The sequence below is a fragment of the Eschrichtius robustus genome, chromosome 7, assembly GCF_028021215.1.
Source record: "Eschrichtius robustus isolate mEscRob2 chromosome 7, mEscRob2.pri, whole genome shotgun sequence".
Classification (NCBI taxonomy): Eukaryota; Metazoa; Chordata; class Mammalia; order Artiodactyla; family Eschrichtiidae; genus Eschrichtius; species Eschrichtius robustus.
In genome coordinates, this window is record NC_090830.1 from 92,244,428 (window position 1) to 92,264,012 (window position 19,585).

General features: G+C 38.3%; 1 protein-coding gene across 5 annotated transcripts in view; it reads left to right on the forward strand.

The window, feature by feature from the left end:
* Positions 1-19,585, forward strand: part of MARCHF8 (membrane associated ring-CH-type finger 8) — a 117,700-nt gene that overhangs the window by 40,549 nt on the left and 57,566 nt on the right. For all 5 annotated transcript variants that reach the window (XM_068548081.1, XM_068548079.1, XM_068548084.1 and 2 more), the window contains one exon: positions 14,490-14,669. In XM_068548081.1, coding sequence (XP_068404182.1) covers positions 14,568-14,669 — 102 coding nt within the window. In that variant the 5' untranslated portion in view covers positions 14,490-14,567. The remainder of the gene's footprint in view (positions 1-14,489; positions 14,670-19,585) is intronic.

Here is a 19,585-nt window from a genome sequence, read left to right on the forward strand (position 1 = left end):
ACAAGACGAAAAGACAACCCTCAGAATGGGAGAAAATATTTGCAAACGAAGCAACTGACAAAGGATTAATCTCCAAAATATACAAGCAGCTCACGCAGCTCAATATCAAAAAAACAAACAACCCAGTCCAAAAATGGGCAGAAGACCTAAATAGACATTTCTCCAAAGAAGAGATACAGATTGCCAACAAACACATGAAAGGATGCTCAGCATCACTAATCATTAGAGAAATGCAAATCAAAATTTACTTCTGTTTTTAAATATGGGAGAACCATAATGCACGTTGAAATTCTGTGTCAGTGTGAACTTTTATCATTTTTTATAGCAACTAGTGACATAGACTACTTATTCTATGCATTTTCTTGGAAAACTGATTCTATTCCTTTGTTGATGTGAATGAGCCTTTAGAAAGGATGGGGTGAAAATATGGGGTATGAGGGTGGCTGATAGAGTGAGGCCCCTGAATAGTCAGGTGAGGAGGATGGCAAAGAGCCCAGGTACACTCCTAGAGCTGAGGCCGCCTCTTCCTTTGAACTGCATAATACAATTTATTTAATTCCTGAAAGGGTTGGGGGCAGTGGACAAGTTTATATGATTGGTGGTAGGAAATTGAGGGACTTTTACAATAAATATCATTTAAACAGCAGAAGTGCCTGATCTCATGGTCAGATCCACAGGGGCTTCCTTCACACAGGAAATCTGTTGTTAAGAGAGAACAGTCTATTCTCCTCTGCTGGAAAGAAGGCTTTTTCACTATTTTGGAACAAGAGGTTTCTTTTATAACCATCATTAAAAGAAAAAACCATTTGCTAATAGCCCATGTTTATTATTCTTTTTTGAGTTTTGTGAAAGATGATGGTCTTGCTACAGATATGTTTTTGCCATAGCAACAGGGACAGACATACACTGGAAAAAAGCAGTGTCAACAACAGATAGTCTTCTTAATGCTGGGCAGATGCTCAAATTTATTGACCGTGGGCAAGTACTAACTTCCCCTTGTCTGCCATGTTATAACGCTATATTCCTAGCACTGCATGTTCTTAGCCTCCATTTCTATGGATGTGTAAAGGCCATCCCACTGCAGTTGCATTTTGTGGGAAGTATGCAAACTGGAAGTAGTGTGACATGGAAATAATTAATAAGGCTTACTATGCATAAAATATGAAATAATGAAATCTCCCAAATCAGTCACTTTGGAATGAAAGTCAGGTGTAATAAAACACCATGAAGAAAGGCAAACTATTCCCATGATACAGTATGCTGTTTTTTAAGGAAAAGCACTCTGCAAAAATATTAGAGGAATTCCTGAAAAAAATTTAAAAGGAGCATGAAACAAACACTATAGTGGTTGAAAACATCAGTGTCCTGAGAATGCATCCTCCTACTTTATTCCTGTAGGAAAATTAAGCTTGATTTCTGTGAGGTCTTCAGAAATGTATTCCTCACAGAAAATGAGCCCTTTTATGGTTGTACATGTATTCATTGATAACATAAAATTCTGACTGTTACCAACCTATGTGGAATGACTTGAGCTTTTAACTTTAACTCTTTAAAAATATATATTTAAACTATAAAAGTATTGTTACTGGGGCTTCCCTGGTGGCTCAGTGGTTGAGAATCTGCCTGCCAATGCAGGGGACACGGGTTCGAGCCCTGGTCTGGGAAGATCCCACATGCCGCTGAGCGACTAGGCCCGTGAGCCACAATTGCTGAGCCTGCGCGTCTGGAGCCTGTGCTCCGCAACAAGAGAGGCCACAATAGTGAGAGGCCCGTGCAACGTGATGAAGAGTGGCCCCCACTTGCCGCAACTAGAGAAAGCCTTCGCACAGAAACGAAGACCCAACACAGCCATAAATTTAAAAAAAAAAAGTATTGTTACTAAAAGTTTAGGAAATAGAGAAATGAAAAGTCGTTTGTATTGCCACATCATTAAACTGATGTTAACATTTTCTATGAATCTCTCTCCTAGTATCTAACTATGTATTAAATAATGGCAGTGGTAATATGCTTATTTTGCTTTCTAATTTAAATAGAATGCCTCTAAGAGTTTTGCTCTGTGAGTATAATGTTAAGTTTTGGTTGAGATAGGTTTTTTTTTTTTAATATGATAGTTAGGGATTTTCCTTTGCTTTTTCCTAAAAGGTTTTAAAATCCTGTATAGGTGTTAGGTTTTATCATTTGATTATAGCATCTAATGACATAAATGCTTGATTCTGCAAGTTTTTCTTGGAAACCAGATTCTATTCCTGTGTATTCAGGTGTCACAGTATGCTGGTGACTCCCAGTGTGCACTGTGTACATATGTTGGGTTTCCCACAGGCATATCAAGCTCAGTGTGCCCATGGCCAACCCCTCCTGCATCTCGCAGTCCTCTCTGCATTCTGGTCTTGTGATTGCATAGCTAGAAACCAGGGGACGGTTTAGATCCCTCACCAGATTATGTCAGTCCTCCTTTTCAAATGGTCTCTCTTCTCCCTCCAAGTTCGCTGTTCTAGGTCTGGCCTGGGTCATTCAGTGCTGTGTATTACAGCTGGTTTCCTCACTCGTACTGCTTTTTTTCTTTTTGTGTCTGCTAGCTGCTGTTCATAGGCTTCTCATTTCCTATGTGAAATGTTCTTCTGATGAAAACAGGCTTAACTTAAAGTTGTTTATTTAGAGTGCCAGTCAGGATACTGCGATTCAGCAGCTCACAATGGGGAGGAGGAGGGCGCTGCTGGAGCCTGGTACCCTGTGTGCAGGGAGGCATGTAGACCCTGGGTGACCGTCTCTCAGGGGGGGCTGCCACTGGCATCTTGTGTCTTCTGGCTGCCTCTTGGTCGTCTGTATTTGTCCCAAGCATTGTTGGAATGGGCAGAATCCTTTGCTTATCTTGACCATCTGGAAAGCACATAGAACAGCTAGATTGTTAAGCTCCTGGGATGGTCTTCTGGATAGGGCCTTCCTACCTCTCTCTCCCCTTAGAGGGATAGCATTGTCAGCCTTGCATCCCCTCTAGCAGAGTCATGCTGCTAGAGGTCCTAAGTAAATGTCAGAAAGGATTTGAGGTCCCAGTTGTATATATCTTGTGTCAGACTGAGGTAGAGAAGGACAGAAAATAGTACTGGAAAGACAAAGCCAACAAACTGGCCTTTGTGAAGCAGTGAGAGGCATCGTTGCAGATGCTTGAAAAAGCAGGCTGGAAAATGTGCTGATGCTAAGAACCCTGATATTTGTGTACATGGACATAATCTTACTTGGCTTCACAATAACCCTGTGAACTGAGTAGAGATTATTACATTTCTGTTTTACAGATGAAGAAACAGAGCCTTTGAAATTCATCAGTTCGCCCAGCATCACGTAGTTAGTATTTAATAGAGTCATGACTTGAACTTAGGTTTCTGATTGCCAATTTTATATACTTCATGTTACCTTTCTTAAAACCAGAAGAATGATAGGCTAACAATGGCCATCTCCATGTCATCAGATAAATTACATTAGGGATAGCACAAAGGAAAAATAAAAATTTATCTATCTTAATCCATATTAATTATTTTCATATTTTAAAAACAGCTCTATTGAGATATCATTCACATCCATTACAGTCCACTTATTAAAGGGTACAATTCTATGGCTTTTAGTATACTTAAGAGTTATGTAGCCATCACCATAATAAATTTTAGAATATATTCATTGCCCTAAAAAGAAACCCTTCTAGCCATCACTGCCCCCCTCCCCCCAATCCCCACCCCAGCCCTTGGCAATCGCTAATCAACTTTTTGTCTCTATAGATTTACCTACTCTGGACATTTCACACAAAATCATACAATATGTGATCCTTCTTTCATTTTCTGTTTTCAAGTTTTATCCATGTTGTAGCATGTACCCGTATTTCATTTCTTTTCAGCAAAGTTTCTGCTGAAAAATCAGCTGATAGTCTTATGAGGGTTCCCTTGTACATAACTAGTTATTTTTCTCTTGCTGCTTTTAAGATTCTCTCTTTAACTTTCGACATTTTAATTATAATCTGTCTTGGTGTGGATCTCTTGGGTTCATCTTGTTTGGGACACTCTTTGCTTCTTGGACCTGAATGTCTGTTTCCTTCCCCAGGTTAGGGAAGTTTTTAGTCATTATTTCCTCAAATCTGTTTTCTGTCCCTTTTCCTCTGGGACCCATATAATGCGGATGTTAGAGCATTTGCTGTTGTCCTACGGGTCCCTTAAACTATCCTCATTTTTTAAAATAATTAATTAATTAATTAATTTATGGCTGTGTTGGGTCTTCGTTTCTGTGCGAGGGCTTTCTCTAGTTGTGGCAAGCGGGGGCCACTCTTCATCGCGGTGCGCGGGCCTCTCACTATCGCGGCCTCTCTTGTTGCAGAGCACAGGCTCCAGACACGCAGGCTCAGTAATTGTGGCTCACGGGCCCTGCTGTTCTGCGGCATGTGCGATCTTCCCAGACCAGGGCTCGAACCCGTGTCCCCTGCATTGGCAGGCAGATTCTCAACCACTGCGCCACCAGGCAAGCCCTATCCTCATTTTTAAAAATTCTCTTTTTCTTTTTGCAGTTCTGTTTGGAGATTTCCACTACCCTGTCTTCCAGGTCACTCATCTGTTCTTCTGTATCACTTAGTCTGCTGGTGATTCCCACTAGTGTGTTTTTCAGTTCAGTTGTTGTATTCTTCACCTCTGTGAGTTCTGTTTGGAACTTTCTTTTTTTTTTTTTTTTTTTTTAAATTTGCACGCTCTGTTTTATTGTTATTTTTTTTTTCCACACACACACACTGTATTTTACTTTTACAAGAGATAAATAGACTGACACCAAGCATTGTACATGGATGACCACAACAAAAGCAACACTGATTGCAATTACCAAACATGAAACACACTCATACTATGTCATAATATTGACATTCAGTCCAGTAATCCTCCACTGTAACAGCTCCTTTACTTTGCAGTGAAAATTGATTTGTATATTCTTTGCCTCTGAGTCCTTGTGGGATTTTTTTTTTTTAATTCAGACAGAAAGTCACAAAAATTATACTCATCCTCATCAGTTCACTCAGTCCCATGTAATTAATTTTTTTTTTCATCTTGATCTTTTGTTAGCACTTTTATGAGTTCATCAGTTTTTCATTAGAGTTCTGAAAATGCTTATTCATTCAGTTCAGCAGTACAGTCAGTTACCAGAAACCTGTACTTGTCAGAGTCTTTTCCATGACTTTCTTGAAGATGAAACCCTTTTATAGGAACATATTTGCAAAATCATCAGAGTACACCCAGAACTGTCTGTAAATGACAAAAGACTTAAAAATGACCACGGTTAAAGATTTGATGAAAGTTCATAATAATGCAGTTGACAAGAAAATTAGTTATTTCTGAGATGTACATTTTAAAGTAATAACTAGGATTATTACTTATAACATTATACCAGAACATATAAGATTTTTAGAAATTTCATGTAATGTCTGAAACATTTATATTAACATATTTCCATACATATTTCCATACCAATACAAATATAAGATTTTTAGAAATTTCATGTAATGTCTGTAACATTTATATTAACATATTTCCATACAAATAGCCCAATGAAAGTTTAGTATTAGTTGTTTTGTTTGTTTTTTTATACTGCAAGTTCTTATTAGGCATCAATTTTATACACATCAGTGTATACATTTCAATCCCAATCGCCCAATTCAGCACACCACCATCCCCACCCCACCGCAGTTTTCCCCCCTTGGTGTCCATATGTCCATTCTCTACATCTGTGTCTCAACTTCTGCCCTGCAAACCGGCTCATCTGTACCATTTTTCTAGGTTCCACATACATGCATTAATATACGATATTTGTTTTTCTCTTTCTGACTTACTTCACTCTGTATGACAGTCTCTAGATCCATCCACGTCTCAACAAATGACTCAATTTCGTTCCTTTTTATGGCTGAGTAATATTCCATTGTATATATGTACCACAACTTCTTTATCCATTCGTCTGTTGATGGGCATTTAGGTTGCTTCCATGACCTGGCTATTGTAAATAGTGCTGCAGTGAACATTCGGGTGCATGTGTCTTTTTGAATTACGGTTTTCTCTGGGTATATGCCCAGTAGTGGGATTGCTGGGTCATATGGTAATTCTATTTTTAGTTTTTTAAGGAACCTCCATATTGTTCTCCATAGTGGCTGTATCAATTTACATTCCCACCAACAGTGCAAGAGGTTTCCCTTTTCTCCACACCCTCTCCAGCATTTGTTGTTGTAGATTTTCTGATGATGCCCATTCTAACAGGAGTGAGGTGATACCTCATTGTAGTTTTGATTTGCATTTCTCTAATAATTAGTGATGTTGAGCATCTTTTCATGTGCTTCGTGGCCGTCTTTATGTCTTCTTTGGAGAAATGTCTATTTAGGTCTTCTGCCCATTTTTGGATTGGGGTGTTTGTTTCTTTAATATTGAGCTGAATGAGCTGTTTATATATTTTGGAGATTAATCCTTTGTCCGTTGATTCATTTGCAAATATTTTCTCCCATTCTGAGGGTTGTCTTTTTGTCTTGTTTATGGTTTCCTTTGCTGTGCAAAAGCTTTGAAGTTTCATTAGGTCCCATTTGTTTATTTTTGTTTTTATTTCCATTACTCTAGGAGGTGGATCAAAAAAGATCTTGCTGTGATTTATGTCAAAGAGTGTTCTTCCTATGTTTTCCTCTAAGAGGTTTATAGTGTCCAGTCTTATATTTAGGTCTCTAATCCATTTTGAGTTTATTTTTGTGTATGGTGTTAGGGAGTATTCTAATTTCATTCTTTTACATGTAGCTGTCCAGTTTTCCCAGCACCACTTATTGAAGAGACTGTCTTTTCTCCATTGTATATCTTTGCCTCCTTTGTCATAGATTAGTTGACCATAGGTGCGTGGGTTAATCTCTGGGCTTTCTATCTTGTTCCATTGATCTATGTTTCTGTTTTTGTGCCAGTACCATATTGTCTTGATTACTGTAGCTTTGTAGTATAGTCTGAAGTCAGGGAGTCTGATTCCTCCAGCTCCATTTTTTTCCCTCAAGACTGCTTTGGCTATTCGGGGTCTTTTGTGTCTCCATACGAATTTTAAGGTGATTTGTTCTAGCTCCGTAAAAAATGCCATTGGTAGTTTGATAGGGATTGCATTGAATCTGTAGATTGCTTTGGGTAGTATACTCATTTTCACAATGTTGATTCTTCCAATCCAAAAACATGGTATATCTCTCCATCTGTTGGTATCATCTTTAATTTCTTTCTTCAGTGTCTTATAGTTTTCTGCATACAGGTCTTTTGTCTCCCTAGGTAGGTTTATTCCTAGGTATTTTATTCTTTTTGTTGCAGTGGTAAATGGGAGTGTTTCCATAATTTCTCTTTCAGATTTTTCATCATTAGTGTATAGGAATGCAAGAGATTTCTGTGCATTAATTTTGTATCCTGCAACTTTACCATATTCATTAATTAGCTCTAGCAGTTTTCTGGTGGCAGTTTTAGGATTCTCTATGTATAGTATCATGTCATCCGCAAACAGTGACAGTTTTACTTCTTCTTTTCCAATTTGTATTCCTTTTATTTCTTTTTCTTCTCTGATTGCCGTGGCTAGGACTTCCAGAACTATGTTGAATAATAGTGGTGAGAGTGGACATCCTTGTCTCGTTCCTGATCTTAGAGGAAATGCTTTCAGTTTTTCACCGTTGAGAATGATGTTTGCTGTGGGTTTGTCCTATATGGCCTTTATTATGTTGAGGTAGGTTCCCTCTATGCCCACTTTCTGGAGAGTTTTTAGCATAAGTGGGTGTTGAGTTTTGTCAAAAGCTTTTTCTGCATCTATTGAGATGACCATATGGTTTTTATTCTTCAATTTGTTAATATGGTGTATCACACTGATTGATTTGCGTATATTGAAGAATCCTTGCATCCCTGGGATAAATCCCACTTGATCGTGGTGTATGATCCTTTTAATGTGTTGTTGGATTCTGTTTGCTAGTAGTTTGTTGAGGATTTTTGCATCTATATTCATCAGTGATATTGGTCTGTAATTTTCTTTTTTTGTAGTGTCTTTGTCTGGTTTTGGTATCAGGGTGATGGTGGCCTCATAGAATGAGTTTGGGAGTGTTCCTTCCTCTGCAATTTTTGTGGAAGAGTTTGAGAAGGATGGGTGTTAGCTCTTCTCTAAATGTTTGATAGAATTCACCTGTGAAGCCATCTGGTCCTGGACTTTTGTTTGTTGGAAGATTTTTAATCACAGTTTCAATTTCATTACTTGTGATTGGTCTGTTCATATTTTCTGTTTCTTCCTGGTTCAGTCTTGGAAGGTTTTACCTTTCTAAGAATTTGTCCATTTCTTCCAGGTTGTCCATTTTATTGGCATAAAGTTGCTTGTAGTAGTCTCTTAGGATGCTTTGTATTTCTGCGGTGTCTGTTGTAACTTCTCCTTTTTCATTTCTGATTTTATTGATTTGAGTCCTCTCCCTCTTTTTCTTGATGAGTCTAGCTAATGGCTTATCAATTTTGTTTATCTTCTCAAAGAACCAACTTTTAGTTTTATTGATCTTTGCTATTGTTTTCTTTGTTTCTATTTCATTTATTTCTGCTCTGATCTTTATGATTTCTTTCCTTCTGCTAACTTTGGGTTTTGTTTGTTCTTCTTTCTCTAGTTTCTTTAGGTGTAAGGTTAGATTGTTTACTTGAGATTTTTCTTGTTTCTTGAGGTAGGCTTGTATAGCTATAAACTTCCCTCTTAGAACTGCTTTTGCTGCATCCCATAGGTTTTGGGTCGTCGTGTTTTCATTGTCATTTGACTCTAGGTATTTTTTAATTTCCTCTTTGATTTCTTCAGTGATCTCTTGGTTATTTAGTAACGTATTGTTTAGCCTCCATGTGTTTGTCTTTTTTACGTTTTTTTCCCTGTAATTCATTTCTAATCTCATAGCGTTGTGGTCAGAAAAGATGCTTGATATGATTTCAATTTTCTTAAATTTACTGAGGCTTGATTTGTGACCCAAGATGTGATCTATCCTGGAGAATGTTCCGTGCGCACTTGAGAAGAACGTGTAATCTGCTGTTTTTGGATGGAATGTCCTATATATATCAATTAAATCTATCTGGTCTATTGTGTCATTTAAAGCTTCTGTTTCCTTATTTATTTTCATTTTGGATGATCTGTCCATTGGTGTAAGTGAGGTGTTAAAGTCCCCCACTATTATTGTGTTACTGTCGATTTCCTCTTTTATAGCTGTTAGCAGTTGCCTTATGTATTGAGGTGCTCCTATGTTGGGTGCATATATATTTATAATTGTTATATCTTCTTCTTGGATTGATCCCTTGATCATTATGTAGTGTCCTTCCTTGTCTCTTGTAACATTCTTTATTTTAAAGTCTATTTTATCTGATATGAGTATAGCTACTCCAGCTTTCTTTTGATTTCCATTTGCATGGAATATCTTTTTCCATCCCCTCACTTTCAGTCTGTATGTGTCCCTAGGTCTAAAGTGGGTCTCTTGTAGACAGCATATATATGGGTCTTGTTTTTGTATCCATTCAGCCCGTCTATGTCTTTTGGTTGGGGCATTTAATCCATTCACGTTTAAGGTAATTATCGATAGGTATGTTCCTATGATCATTTTCTTAATTGTTTTGGGTTTGGTTTTGTAGGTCCTTTTCTTCTCTTGTGTTTCCCACTTAGAGAAGTTCCTTTAGCATTTGTTGTAGAGCTGGTTTGGTGGTGCTGAATTCTCTTAGCTTTTGCTTGTCTGTAAAGCTTTTGATTTCTCCATCAAATCTAAATGAGATCCTTGCTGGGTAGAGTAATCTTGGTTGTAGGTTCTTCCCTTTCATCACTTTAAGTATATCATGCCACTCCCTTCTGGCTTGCAGAGTTTCTGCTGAGAAATCAGCTGTTAACCTTATGGGAGTTCCCTTGTATGTTATGTGTCGTTTTTCCCTTGCTGCTTTCAATAATTTTTCTTTGTGTTTAATTTTTGCCACTTTGATTACTATGTGTCTCGGCGTGTTTCTCCTTGGGTTTATTCTGTATGGGACTCTCTGTGCTTCCTGGACTTGGGTGGCTATTTCCTTTCCCATGTTAGGGAAGTTTTCGACTATAATCTCTTCAAATATTTTCTCTGGTCCTTTCTCTCTCTCTTCTCCTTCTGGGACCCCTATAATGCGAATGTTGTTGTGTTTAATGTTGTCCCAGAGGTCTCTTAGGCTGTCTTCATTTCTTTTCATTCTTTTTTCTTTAGTCTGTTCCGCAGCAGTGAATTCCACCATTCGGCCTTCCAGGTCACTTATCCGTTCTTCTGCCTCAGTTATTCTGCTATTGATTCCTTCTAGTGTAGTTTTCATTTCAGTTATTGTATTGGTCATCTCTGTTTGTTTGTTCTTTAATTCTTCTAGGTCTTTGTTAATCATTTCTTGCATCTTCTCAATCTTTGCCTCCATTCTTATTCCGAGGTCCTGGATCATCTTCACTATCATTATTCTGAATTCTTTTTCTGGAAGGTTGCCTATCTCCACTTCATTTAGTTGTTTTTCTGGGGTTTTTTCTTGTTCCTTCATCTGGTACATAGCCCTCTGCCTTTTCATCTTCTCTATCTTTCTGTAACTGTGGTTTTTGGTCCACAGGCTGCAGGATTGTAGTTTTTCTTGCTTCTCGGAACTTTCTTATATTTTCTGTCTCTTTGTGGAATTTCTCACTGTCTTCCTCCCTTGTTCTCCCAAGTTCAGTGAGCATTTTATGACCATTACTTTGAACTCTTTATCAAGTAAATGACTTATATCCATTTCGTTAAGGTTTTTTTTCTGGGGTTTTATCTCGTTCCTTCATTTAGAATGTGTTCCTCCATTTCCTCGTCTTGCTTGACTGTCTGTGTTTCTGTGTATCATGTGAAGCAGCTATCTTACCCTGTCTTGAAGGGATGGCTCTATGTGGGAAGTGAACCTTATTGTTTAACCTTGCCCTAGCTCTTCGTTGTCTCTTGAACTCTCTTTCCACTTGGGTCTGTCTATGGGGTCCAGAAACACAGTCCTCCTGTCAGCCTGGGCCTGGCGCTCAATGGATGTCCCCTGTGCAGGCTGTGAATGCCTGTTGGCTTTGGTGGGGTTGTGCGAGTGGAATGGAGGTGTGTGGCTGCTCAAGAGCTGCGTCTCTTGGTGCTGTGGCTTGAGCAGGGATGTTCACACACTGCTTTTAGCAGGTTAGAATGAGAGGGCAAAAATGGTGCCTGCCAGTGCCAGCAAGGTAGAGGGAGCCTGTAAAAATGCCATCTGTCAGCATTCCATCCCTGGAGAGTCCCAGCAGACTTCTGCCCCTTTGGCAGATGCTGTAAGATTACTAAGTGAATTTCCCTCACAGATGGTCTAAGCTCTTTACAAACTGCTGCTCTTTGCGCTGGGTCCTGGGGCAAGTGGTTCTTTACACATGCTATTTAAGAGCAGAGTTTTCATTCCCTGCCATCCTGAGTTACTCCTGAACATAAGCGCTGTTGGTTTTCAAAGCCAAACATTTTGGGGGCTCTTCTTTCTGTTGCAAGACCCAAAGGTTGTGGTGCCTGGTGTGGGTATAAACCCCTTACTCCTTGGGAAGAAGCTCCATTTATTTGTTTGTTTGCCTATTGCTTGATTTGTTGATTGATTTTATTAAGATTTCTCTTGATTGTGGGTCACCATATTGGGAGTGGGGTTTTTGGTGAGAGCATGCCTTTCCTACCTGTCTCGATGAGCCCCTTGTATCCTTTATTGTGGAGCAGGTGTTCTGGCAGTTCTCAGGTTCTTTTCAGAAGGATTTGTTCCCTGTGTAACTGTATATTTGTTGTGTCTGTGGGAGGAGGTGAGTTTAGGATCTTCCTATGCCACCATCTTGAACCCAGTTTTCTTACCATTCCTTTGTAGTAAGTTTTTAAATCAGGAAGTGTGAGTTCTCCAACTTTGTTCTTTTTCAAGATTGTTTTGGGTGTTCTGGGTCCATATGAATTTTAGGATCAGCTTCTCCAATTTCTGCAAAGAAGTCAGAAGGTTTTTTGATAGGGATTGCTTTATCTGTAGATCAATTTTGGGAGAATTGCCATCTTAACAATAGTAAGGCTTCTGATACATGAACATGTTATATTCATTTCCATACTCTTAAACAACCAGTTTTGTCAGTCCAGTTCTTCTAGATATGGATGTTCATATTAAATGTGTTGTATTTTGCAAAGTAGCATTAGTGGAATTGAAGTCCTCCTGCCTGGATTGTCAGGCATAGTGCAGAGGTTTAACTATTGCTCTTAATTAAACATGACTTGAATTGATAGAAAACGATACTTGGAAATTATGTGAAGAAACTAGTATGAGTAATACCTGCTTTATGATTTTCATATGAACCTTTACATACAAAGTGGTATGGTTTGTTTTGTAGTTTGGTTTTTTAAATTATCATTTTTATCCTAAATATGTCTGACATAGGAGAGGGATTGCTTCAGGCAAACTTTCAGGTCTAGTACCTAGAGATAGGGGTACATATCCGAAGAGTAGCTTAATTACATGGCTGTAATGAGGGAGGTCCTTCAAAACTTTGCGATAAAATTTAAAACCCTCTCACATTTGTGTTTCTATGGCATAAATAGTCTTCTCCAGGCTTGTCATGGTCAAGTACCAGTGATGTAATAATGATGATTATACCAGAAGCACCAAAGGCAGCTATTGGCATGCTATGTGGTGGGGCTCTAGGCATGGTTAGTTTGACTAAGTATTCTAAGAGGCCACATGGAGTTTGTCATCTCTGACAGAGGACTTTAATGCATTAGTGATGAAAAACGGCTCACTACTGACTCTTGTGATCTTCCAGAGAGTGTAAGACAACGCAGCAGTAAGTGAGTGCCTCTTGTCTTATGTAATGTAAGCACATATATTCAGACCATTTGTTTGGGTACAGTGTTCCATCTGGTGTCAGCCTCATCAAAGGCTTGAAATAGAGTAGGTGATATGTAATATCTAGACATTAACATTTTATTTATTATTGGATATAATATCTAGATACTAATATTACCTACTCTTGTTTTCCTGTTTTATTGCTTATGAGTGATCATCCAACTATTATAAAACTAGACTTTTTAAAAACAGGATATTCTTTTAGCTTATTTTCTCCTGTGTGTTGATCCTTTCCGGCTTCTTGTTCCTTCCTGTTGCTTGTTGATCAGAGTCCTGTGGAAGAAGTTGCTTTTGTGAGTCCTGTTGCTCTTCGGTGTGGTTAGTAACACTGTCAGAGGTGGGATCAGCCACACAAACACCTATCTTTGGTCCAGAGCACAGGGAGGGGAGAGGTGGAACAAATGGCTGCTCGACAGATGTGTACTTAGGGTTGTCAGGCCCTATTGTTCACCCTCCTTGTCTACTGCCCCACCTCCAATACATGCTTAATAAACGAAAATCCCCAAATTAGAGATTCATTCTTTTGGATTAAGGCTTCCATCCTTTGTTAAAATTCAAGCAGAGTGAAATGTTACCATGTTAAACATTATGGATAGTTTGGGTAATTTATATTTAATTGGTTGTATACAGAGTTTGATAGATCTCAGTGGGGGCAGAGAGATAGAGAACACACAATTCAATTACTAGGTACTTTGGAGGAATGTAGGAGAAAACCAGAAAAAAAGTAAGGGCTGCCTGGAATCATGAATATAGCTTATTCGGACACTATTATTTTACCTAAGGCAGCCTTTTATGGTCCCAGGAATGTCTGTGATGACCCTCATCTCCCCTGGAATATTCTTAGAGCAGGATTAGGAAACTCCAGGCCCGTGGGCCAAATCTAGTCTGCCACCTGTTTTTGTAAGTAAAGTTTTATTGGAACATAACCATTCTTATTCGTTTACAAACTCATTGTGCCTACTTTCTTGTTACATTGGCAAAATTGAGTAGTTGAAACAAATATGGCCCACAATGTATAAAATATTTACTTCTGGCTCTTTACGGGAAAAGTTTGCCAATAAACTGGTCTAGAGAGTCTAGACTTTTAGAAGGTTAAGCATGGATCATAGATATCTTAAACTTATTTCAGACTTCTTTAACTTTTAATATTACCATTATACGGACTCAAGGGCAGTGATCTTAAGGAAGGATCACTACTTATATCAGGATGAATGCTTGTTCAAAAAAAAATGTGTAACTTCAAAAATATTCTTAAAATAAAGGATAACACTGCTATGTTTAAAACCTAAGTAGCCATTGGAAAATTAATATCTGATTATGCATGTACCTGTTACACCAGCCTCTTTCAGGGGCTCCCATGTACCTGTTACACCAGCCTCTTTCAGGTGCTCCCATCTTATTACATGAGAAAAAATGTTACAGTTCTCGCCATAGGCATTCATCTTCTATCATTTTTGAAGACGAAGTATTTATGTTAGACATTGTAACTTATTTAACTAAATATGAATATAAATATAAAATGCTAATCTCACTGTTGGAAATTTTTAAAGTGTTTTAGCTCAGTTATGTCTTGTCTTCCTTTCTCTCTCTCAGCTTGAAGTCCATGGCCCAAAATGACTCTACCACTGGAGACTTTCTTCTGTAAAGAGGAAGACCACACAGGAGGCTGGGATGAGCATGCCACTGCATCAGATCTCTGCCATTCCATCCCAGGATGCCACCTCTGCTAGAGTCTACAGAAGTAAAACCAAAGAAAAGGAGAGGGAAGAGCAGGTACTGGGGGAATACCCTTCTTAGTTTCATTATTTTTGTTCTTTTCATTAAATACAGTCTAGAATAAGCTCTGACGATCAAGTTTTCTCTAATAATAAATTTAAAAAGCACATGGTGTGAACAGTTTTGCTCAGAAGAAGTTGTGTTTTTGTAGGTTTCTAGGTTTTCAGATTTTGCAATCAACTTATTCTGCCATGATTATATCATGACTTATTTATCTTCATTGGTTAAATATTTCTGCTGAATCACTGAGAAAAAGTTCTTTGGATTCTCAGAATATGATGCAAAGGATGAATTTATTTGAGCAAAAACATATGCCTGCTGCAAGGGTGTCATAGTTAACATCAGAGTCTACCTCTGCTCTCATATGGCTTTTGATTGGGCCTGACAATTAAATATGCATTAGAATCTAATAAGGTCAGTGGTGGAGGAAGTTCAGGACCACCTAATCCCAGCCCAAGGGACCAGGAATGGCTTCCTTGAAAAAATGACATGTACATGGAGACCCCGAACCTGGAGTTAGCTAGGAGAAAGAGTGTTCCTGGGACATGCTGAAAGGCCAAAGGTTAGAGCAAGGTGGATCTGAAGATATTAAGATAGAATAACTGGAATATAAAGGTTGAATGGGTAGTGGCAAGATAGGAGGTTGGAAAAGTTATAGAAGTTACCTAAAGGAGTTTCGATTACTTTGCAAAAGAATGAATGATCAGATTTGTGTTTTTAAATCTTTCATCCAGCCTGCAATTTGGAGGATGAATTGAATGGGTGGCAGGGAGACCAGTCAGAGAATTATTTAATAGCCTACTTAGGTCAGGTTTGACAAACTTTTTCTGTAAAAGGCCAGATAATGAATATTTTAGACATTGTGGGTCAGACAGTCACATCTCTTCAACTCTGCCATTGTAGCATGAAAATGGTCAAAGACAATATATAAATGAGTGGACATGACTGTGTTCCAATAAAACTTTATTTACAAAAACAGGAGACAAGTCAGATTTTGCCTGTAGGCTGTAGTTTGCTGATATCTGGCCTAGGGAAAAGTTGATGGTGACTTTGTCTAGGATAGGCGTAGTGGGGATAGAGATTTACATTATTAACCCAGTGGGCTTGATGATTGAATGTGGGGAGGGACAGGGAGGAATCAGAGATGACCCCTGCTGTCTTCTTGCCTTTACAGTGTGCTTTACAAACATTTGCTCCTTAGTTCTTAGAGCATTCCTAATTTATAGTTAAACTTAATCTTTGCCCAAGACTCTAAAGAATCCTTGTTAAATCAAGAATTGATGTCTTGTGGGAAGTTGAATCATTATAGTTGATGGAACACCATTCTTTCCATTATTACGTATAGAATAAAGAAAGAATCTATCGTATTTCTTAAAGTACATGGACTATAGAAAATGAAAAGGTGCCAGGTAAATTGAAAAGGTCTCTGTAGTCTTAGTTTGTGGCGTTTTTTTTCATTGCTTGTGTTGTCAGTCTGCACCCTTTCCATTTTGCTGAACTCTTAGAAGTGTGGCCAGCATTGTCCGACTAGGGGTAGTGGTGGGGTAGATGGTTTCAGAATGTCATATTTTCAGTATTTTAGTTTTTTTACAACATGCTGGGGACGGGAAAATATCCCTAAATATCTTTCCCATGTTCTATCAATTTTCATTTGTTAGTCTTCATTTAAGGTTCGGTTAAATTAATAGTCTTTTCTTATAATCCTTCTTAGCCCAAATGGATTCTTAAATACCATTAAGTAGAACATTTCCTAGGTCTAGGGTGCTTGCCTGTATTAAGTTGAGGCTGTTAGTTCCTTATTCATTGCAGTGTCGAGTTTGGGTATCAGATGGCGGGAATTTCTTGGTATATATATGAGGAAGCTATACATATTTGTTTGGAATAGATAAAGGAAGATGTCCAACATTTTAACAAGGAAGAGAGATCTCTTTTGTATAAAACCCTCTTACAGATTTGTTGTAGGTGGGTATTCAGTAAATACTTATTGAATGATATGATCTATTTGATGCCATTTTTAAGGTTTAAATAAGTAGCATTAACCAGCTGTTTCATGGAATTGGGATTTTGATTGGTATTGGGAAGAAGAACCATCCTGCCCCACCTTCATATGGGGAATAGTTTGAATACATGATGGCAAGTGTGACAGTTCTGGGAATCATGGTGCCAAGGTGAGGTGGCAGGTAGTGGAAGAGCCACTGAGACAGGAGCTTGAAGAGCCCCAGAAGAGCTTTGGCAGCAGCTGGCACAGCCTCTGAAAAATGATTGTTGTAGGTTTCTAGAGTCTGAAATGTGGTATCAGGATGGGCTTGGAAGGTAAATTTTTGTCCAGTGAAGCCTTTTTTCCTTTATCCAGTTTCCCAGGTGCAATGAGTTCAAAACAAAATCCTTTGGTACAATTTCTGATCCTCTTGTGCTTGGGAGAGGAGGAGAGGAGGGAAAGAGAAGCTATGCAAAGGCACCCCTTCCTTCCATCCCATCATCCACTGTTCTCAGAACCTGAAAGCTGGCAACCTGAGACAGTCCATTACATCAATAACAATTTTATTCCTTCTGAATCTTGTGAGAAGAGAGGAACATCGCAGTTTACACAGAATCAAATAATGTAACTGTTAACGTGGACACAGTTTTAACCTATGTTTATCAGATGTGAGATTCTCTCTGTAGCACCCATTGCCCGAGCCCGTATCTACAATTCTAAGAGTTAATGACTTTTACACAGTAGTCAGTACACTTGATGAATAAATGAATGAGTTCAGTTTTAATGATATGGGGACTACTGTGGAGGTGAGAGGAATGTTTTGCAATCCATAAAAGGATTTCTTCTGCTGTTACTTATGAACTGGGTAAATGTTTCTTGAATATTTTTTTTCTTCGCGTTTTATAAGTATTGCTTCATTGCCATTATACTCTGGTCTGCATTTAGAAACCTGATGTTGTAGTTGTTTGCATTCTTTCAAAAGAAACATATTTTTTATAGCTTTTTGCAGAATACTTTCTTCTTATAGTGTGAGGAGTTATTTGGTTAAGTCTTGCTGTTCTTGATGGCTTTCTTTGGTTCTTGTGGGGGATTTTTGAGCCTTTAAATCTTCTTTCAATTCTGAAACCTTTTCTTCTGCCTTTAATCATGAACTCTAAACTCTGATTCTCTCAAGGATTGCTGCTAGAGGTTAAATTTCCATATTCTCTTGGCTATTGTGTATTCTCAGATTCATTCCCCTTAGTTCTGTACTGTGGTCCTTTGGAATTGACCTTTTCCAAATTGCCCTATTTTGCTGACTCAACACTGCAGATTTTTGCTTCTTTCTCTGTCCAAGAAGGTTCTTAATTGATCTGTTGCCATCTGATTGCATTTGATTAATTTCTTATCTGGAGTTATCCTGTTTTGTGGTTTGATACATCTCTTTACGTTTTTCGAGATTTTTTTTTATTATGTTTTGGTTTGTTTTTAAATAGCTTTATTAAGGAATAATTAACATACAGTAAACAATACATATGTAAAGTATACAGTTGGATAAGTTGTGAAATATATATACACATGAAACTATCTCCACAAGCAAGATTGTGAACATATCCATCACTCCCAAAAGTTTCCTCATGTCCCTTGTAATCCCTCCCTCCCACCCCTTTCCAACCCTTTCCTCAAGGAATCATTGCTCTGTTTTCTTTCACTATAGATTGGTTTGCATTTTCTAGAGTTTTATAAAGATGGATGTACATATATTAAGTACTCTTTTTTGTCTAGCTTTTTTCATAGCTTAGTTCTTTTGCAATTCATCCACGTTGTGTGTATCAATAGTTTGTTCCTTTTCTCGCTGAGTAGTACCCATTGTACGGACCTACGCAATTTGTTTATCCATTCTCCTGTTAATGGACATTTGGATTGTTTACAGTTTTTGGCTGTTACAGATAAGGTTCCTTGTATGTCACATTCATACAAGCCCTTGTATGGACATATACTTCCTTTCCCTTGGGTAAATACCTATAAGTGGGACTATATGTATGTGCAGCTTTTTAAGATAGAAACTGCCAAACTGTTTTCCAAAGTGATACTGTTTTACATTCCTACCAGGAGTATGAGAATTCCATTCTTCTATATCTCCACCAACCCTTGGTATGGGCAGTCTTTTTTTTTTTTTAATACTTTTTTTGTTTAATTAATTAATTAATTAATTTATGACTGTGTTTGGGTCTTCGTTTCTGTGCACGGGCTTTCTCTAGTTGCGGCAAGCGGAGGCCGCTCTTCATCGCGGTGCGCGGGTCTCCCACTATCGCGGCCTCTCTTGTTGCAGAGCACAGGCTCCAGACGCGCAGGCTCAGTAATTGTGGCTCACGGGCCCAGTTGCTCCGCGGCATGTGGGATCTTCCCAGACCAGGGCTCGAACCCGTGTCCCCTGCATTGGCAGGCAGACTCTCAACCACTGCGCCACCAGGGAAGCCCTGGGCAGTCTTTTTAATTTTAGCCATCTAATAGGTTATACTAGGATCTCATTGTGGTTTTAATTTGCATTTCCCTCATGAGTAATGACATTGAGCATCTTTTCATGTGCTTATTTATCATCTATATGTCTGTTTTGTGTGTTGGACCGTCTGTTCAAATCTTTTGTCCATTTAAAAAAAAACACCAATGTGTTTTATTATTGTTGAGTTTTGAGCATTCCCTGTATAGTCTAGACACAAGTCCTTTATCAGATATATGCTTTACAAGTGTTTACTCCAAAGGTTTGGATTGTCTTTTCATGCTCCTGCTGGTGTCTTTTAAAGATGAAAAGTTTTTAATTTTGAAGTCAAATTTATCCATTTTTTTCTTGTATGCATTGTACTTTTGGCATTCTGTTAAGAAATCTTGGCCTAACCCAAGGTTGCAAATAATATCTTCTATGTTTTTTTTCTAGAAGTTTTATAATCTTGGTTTT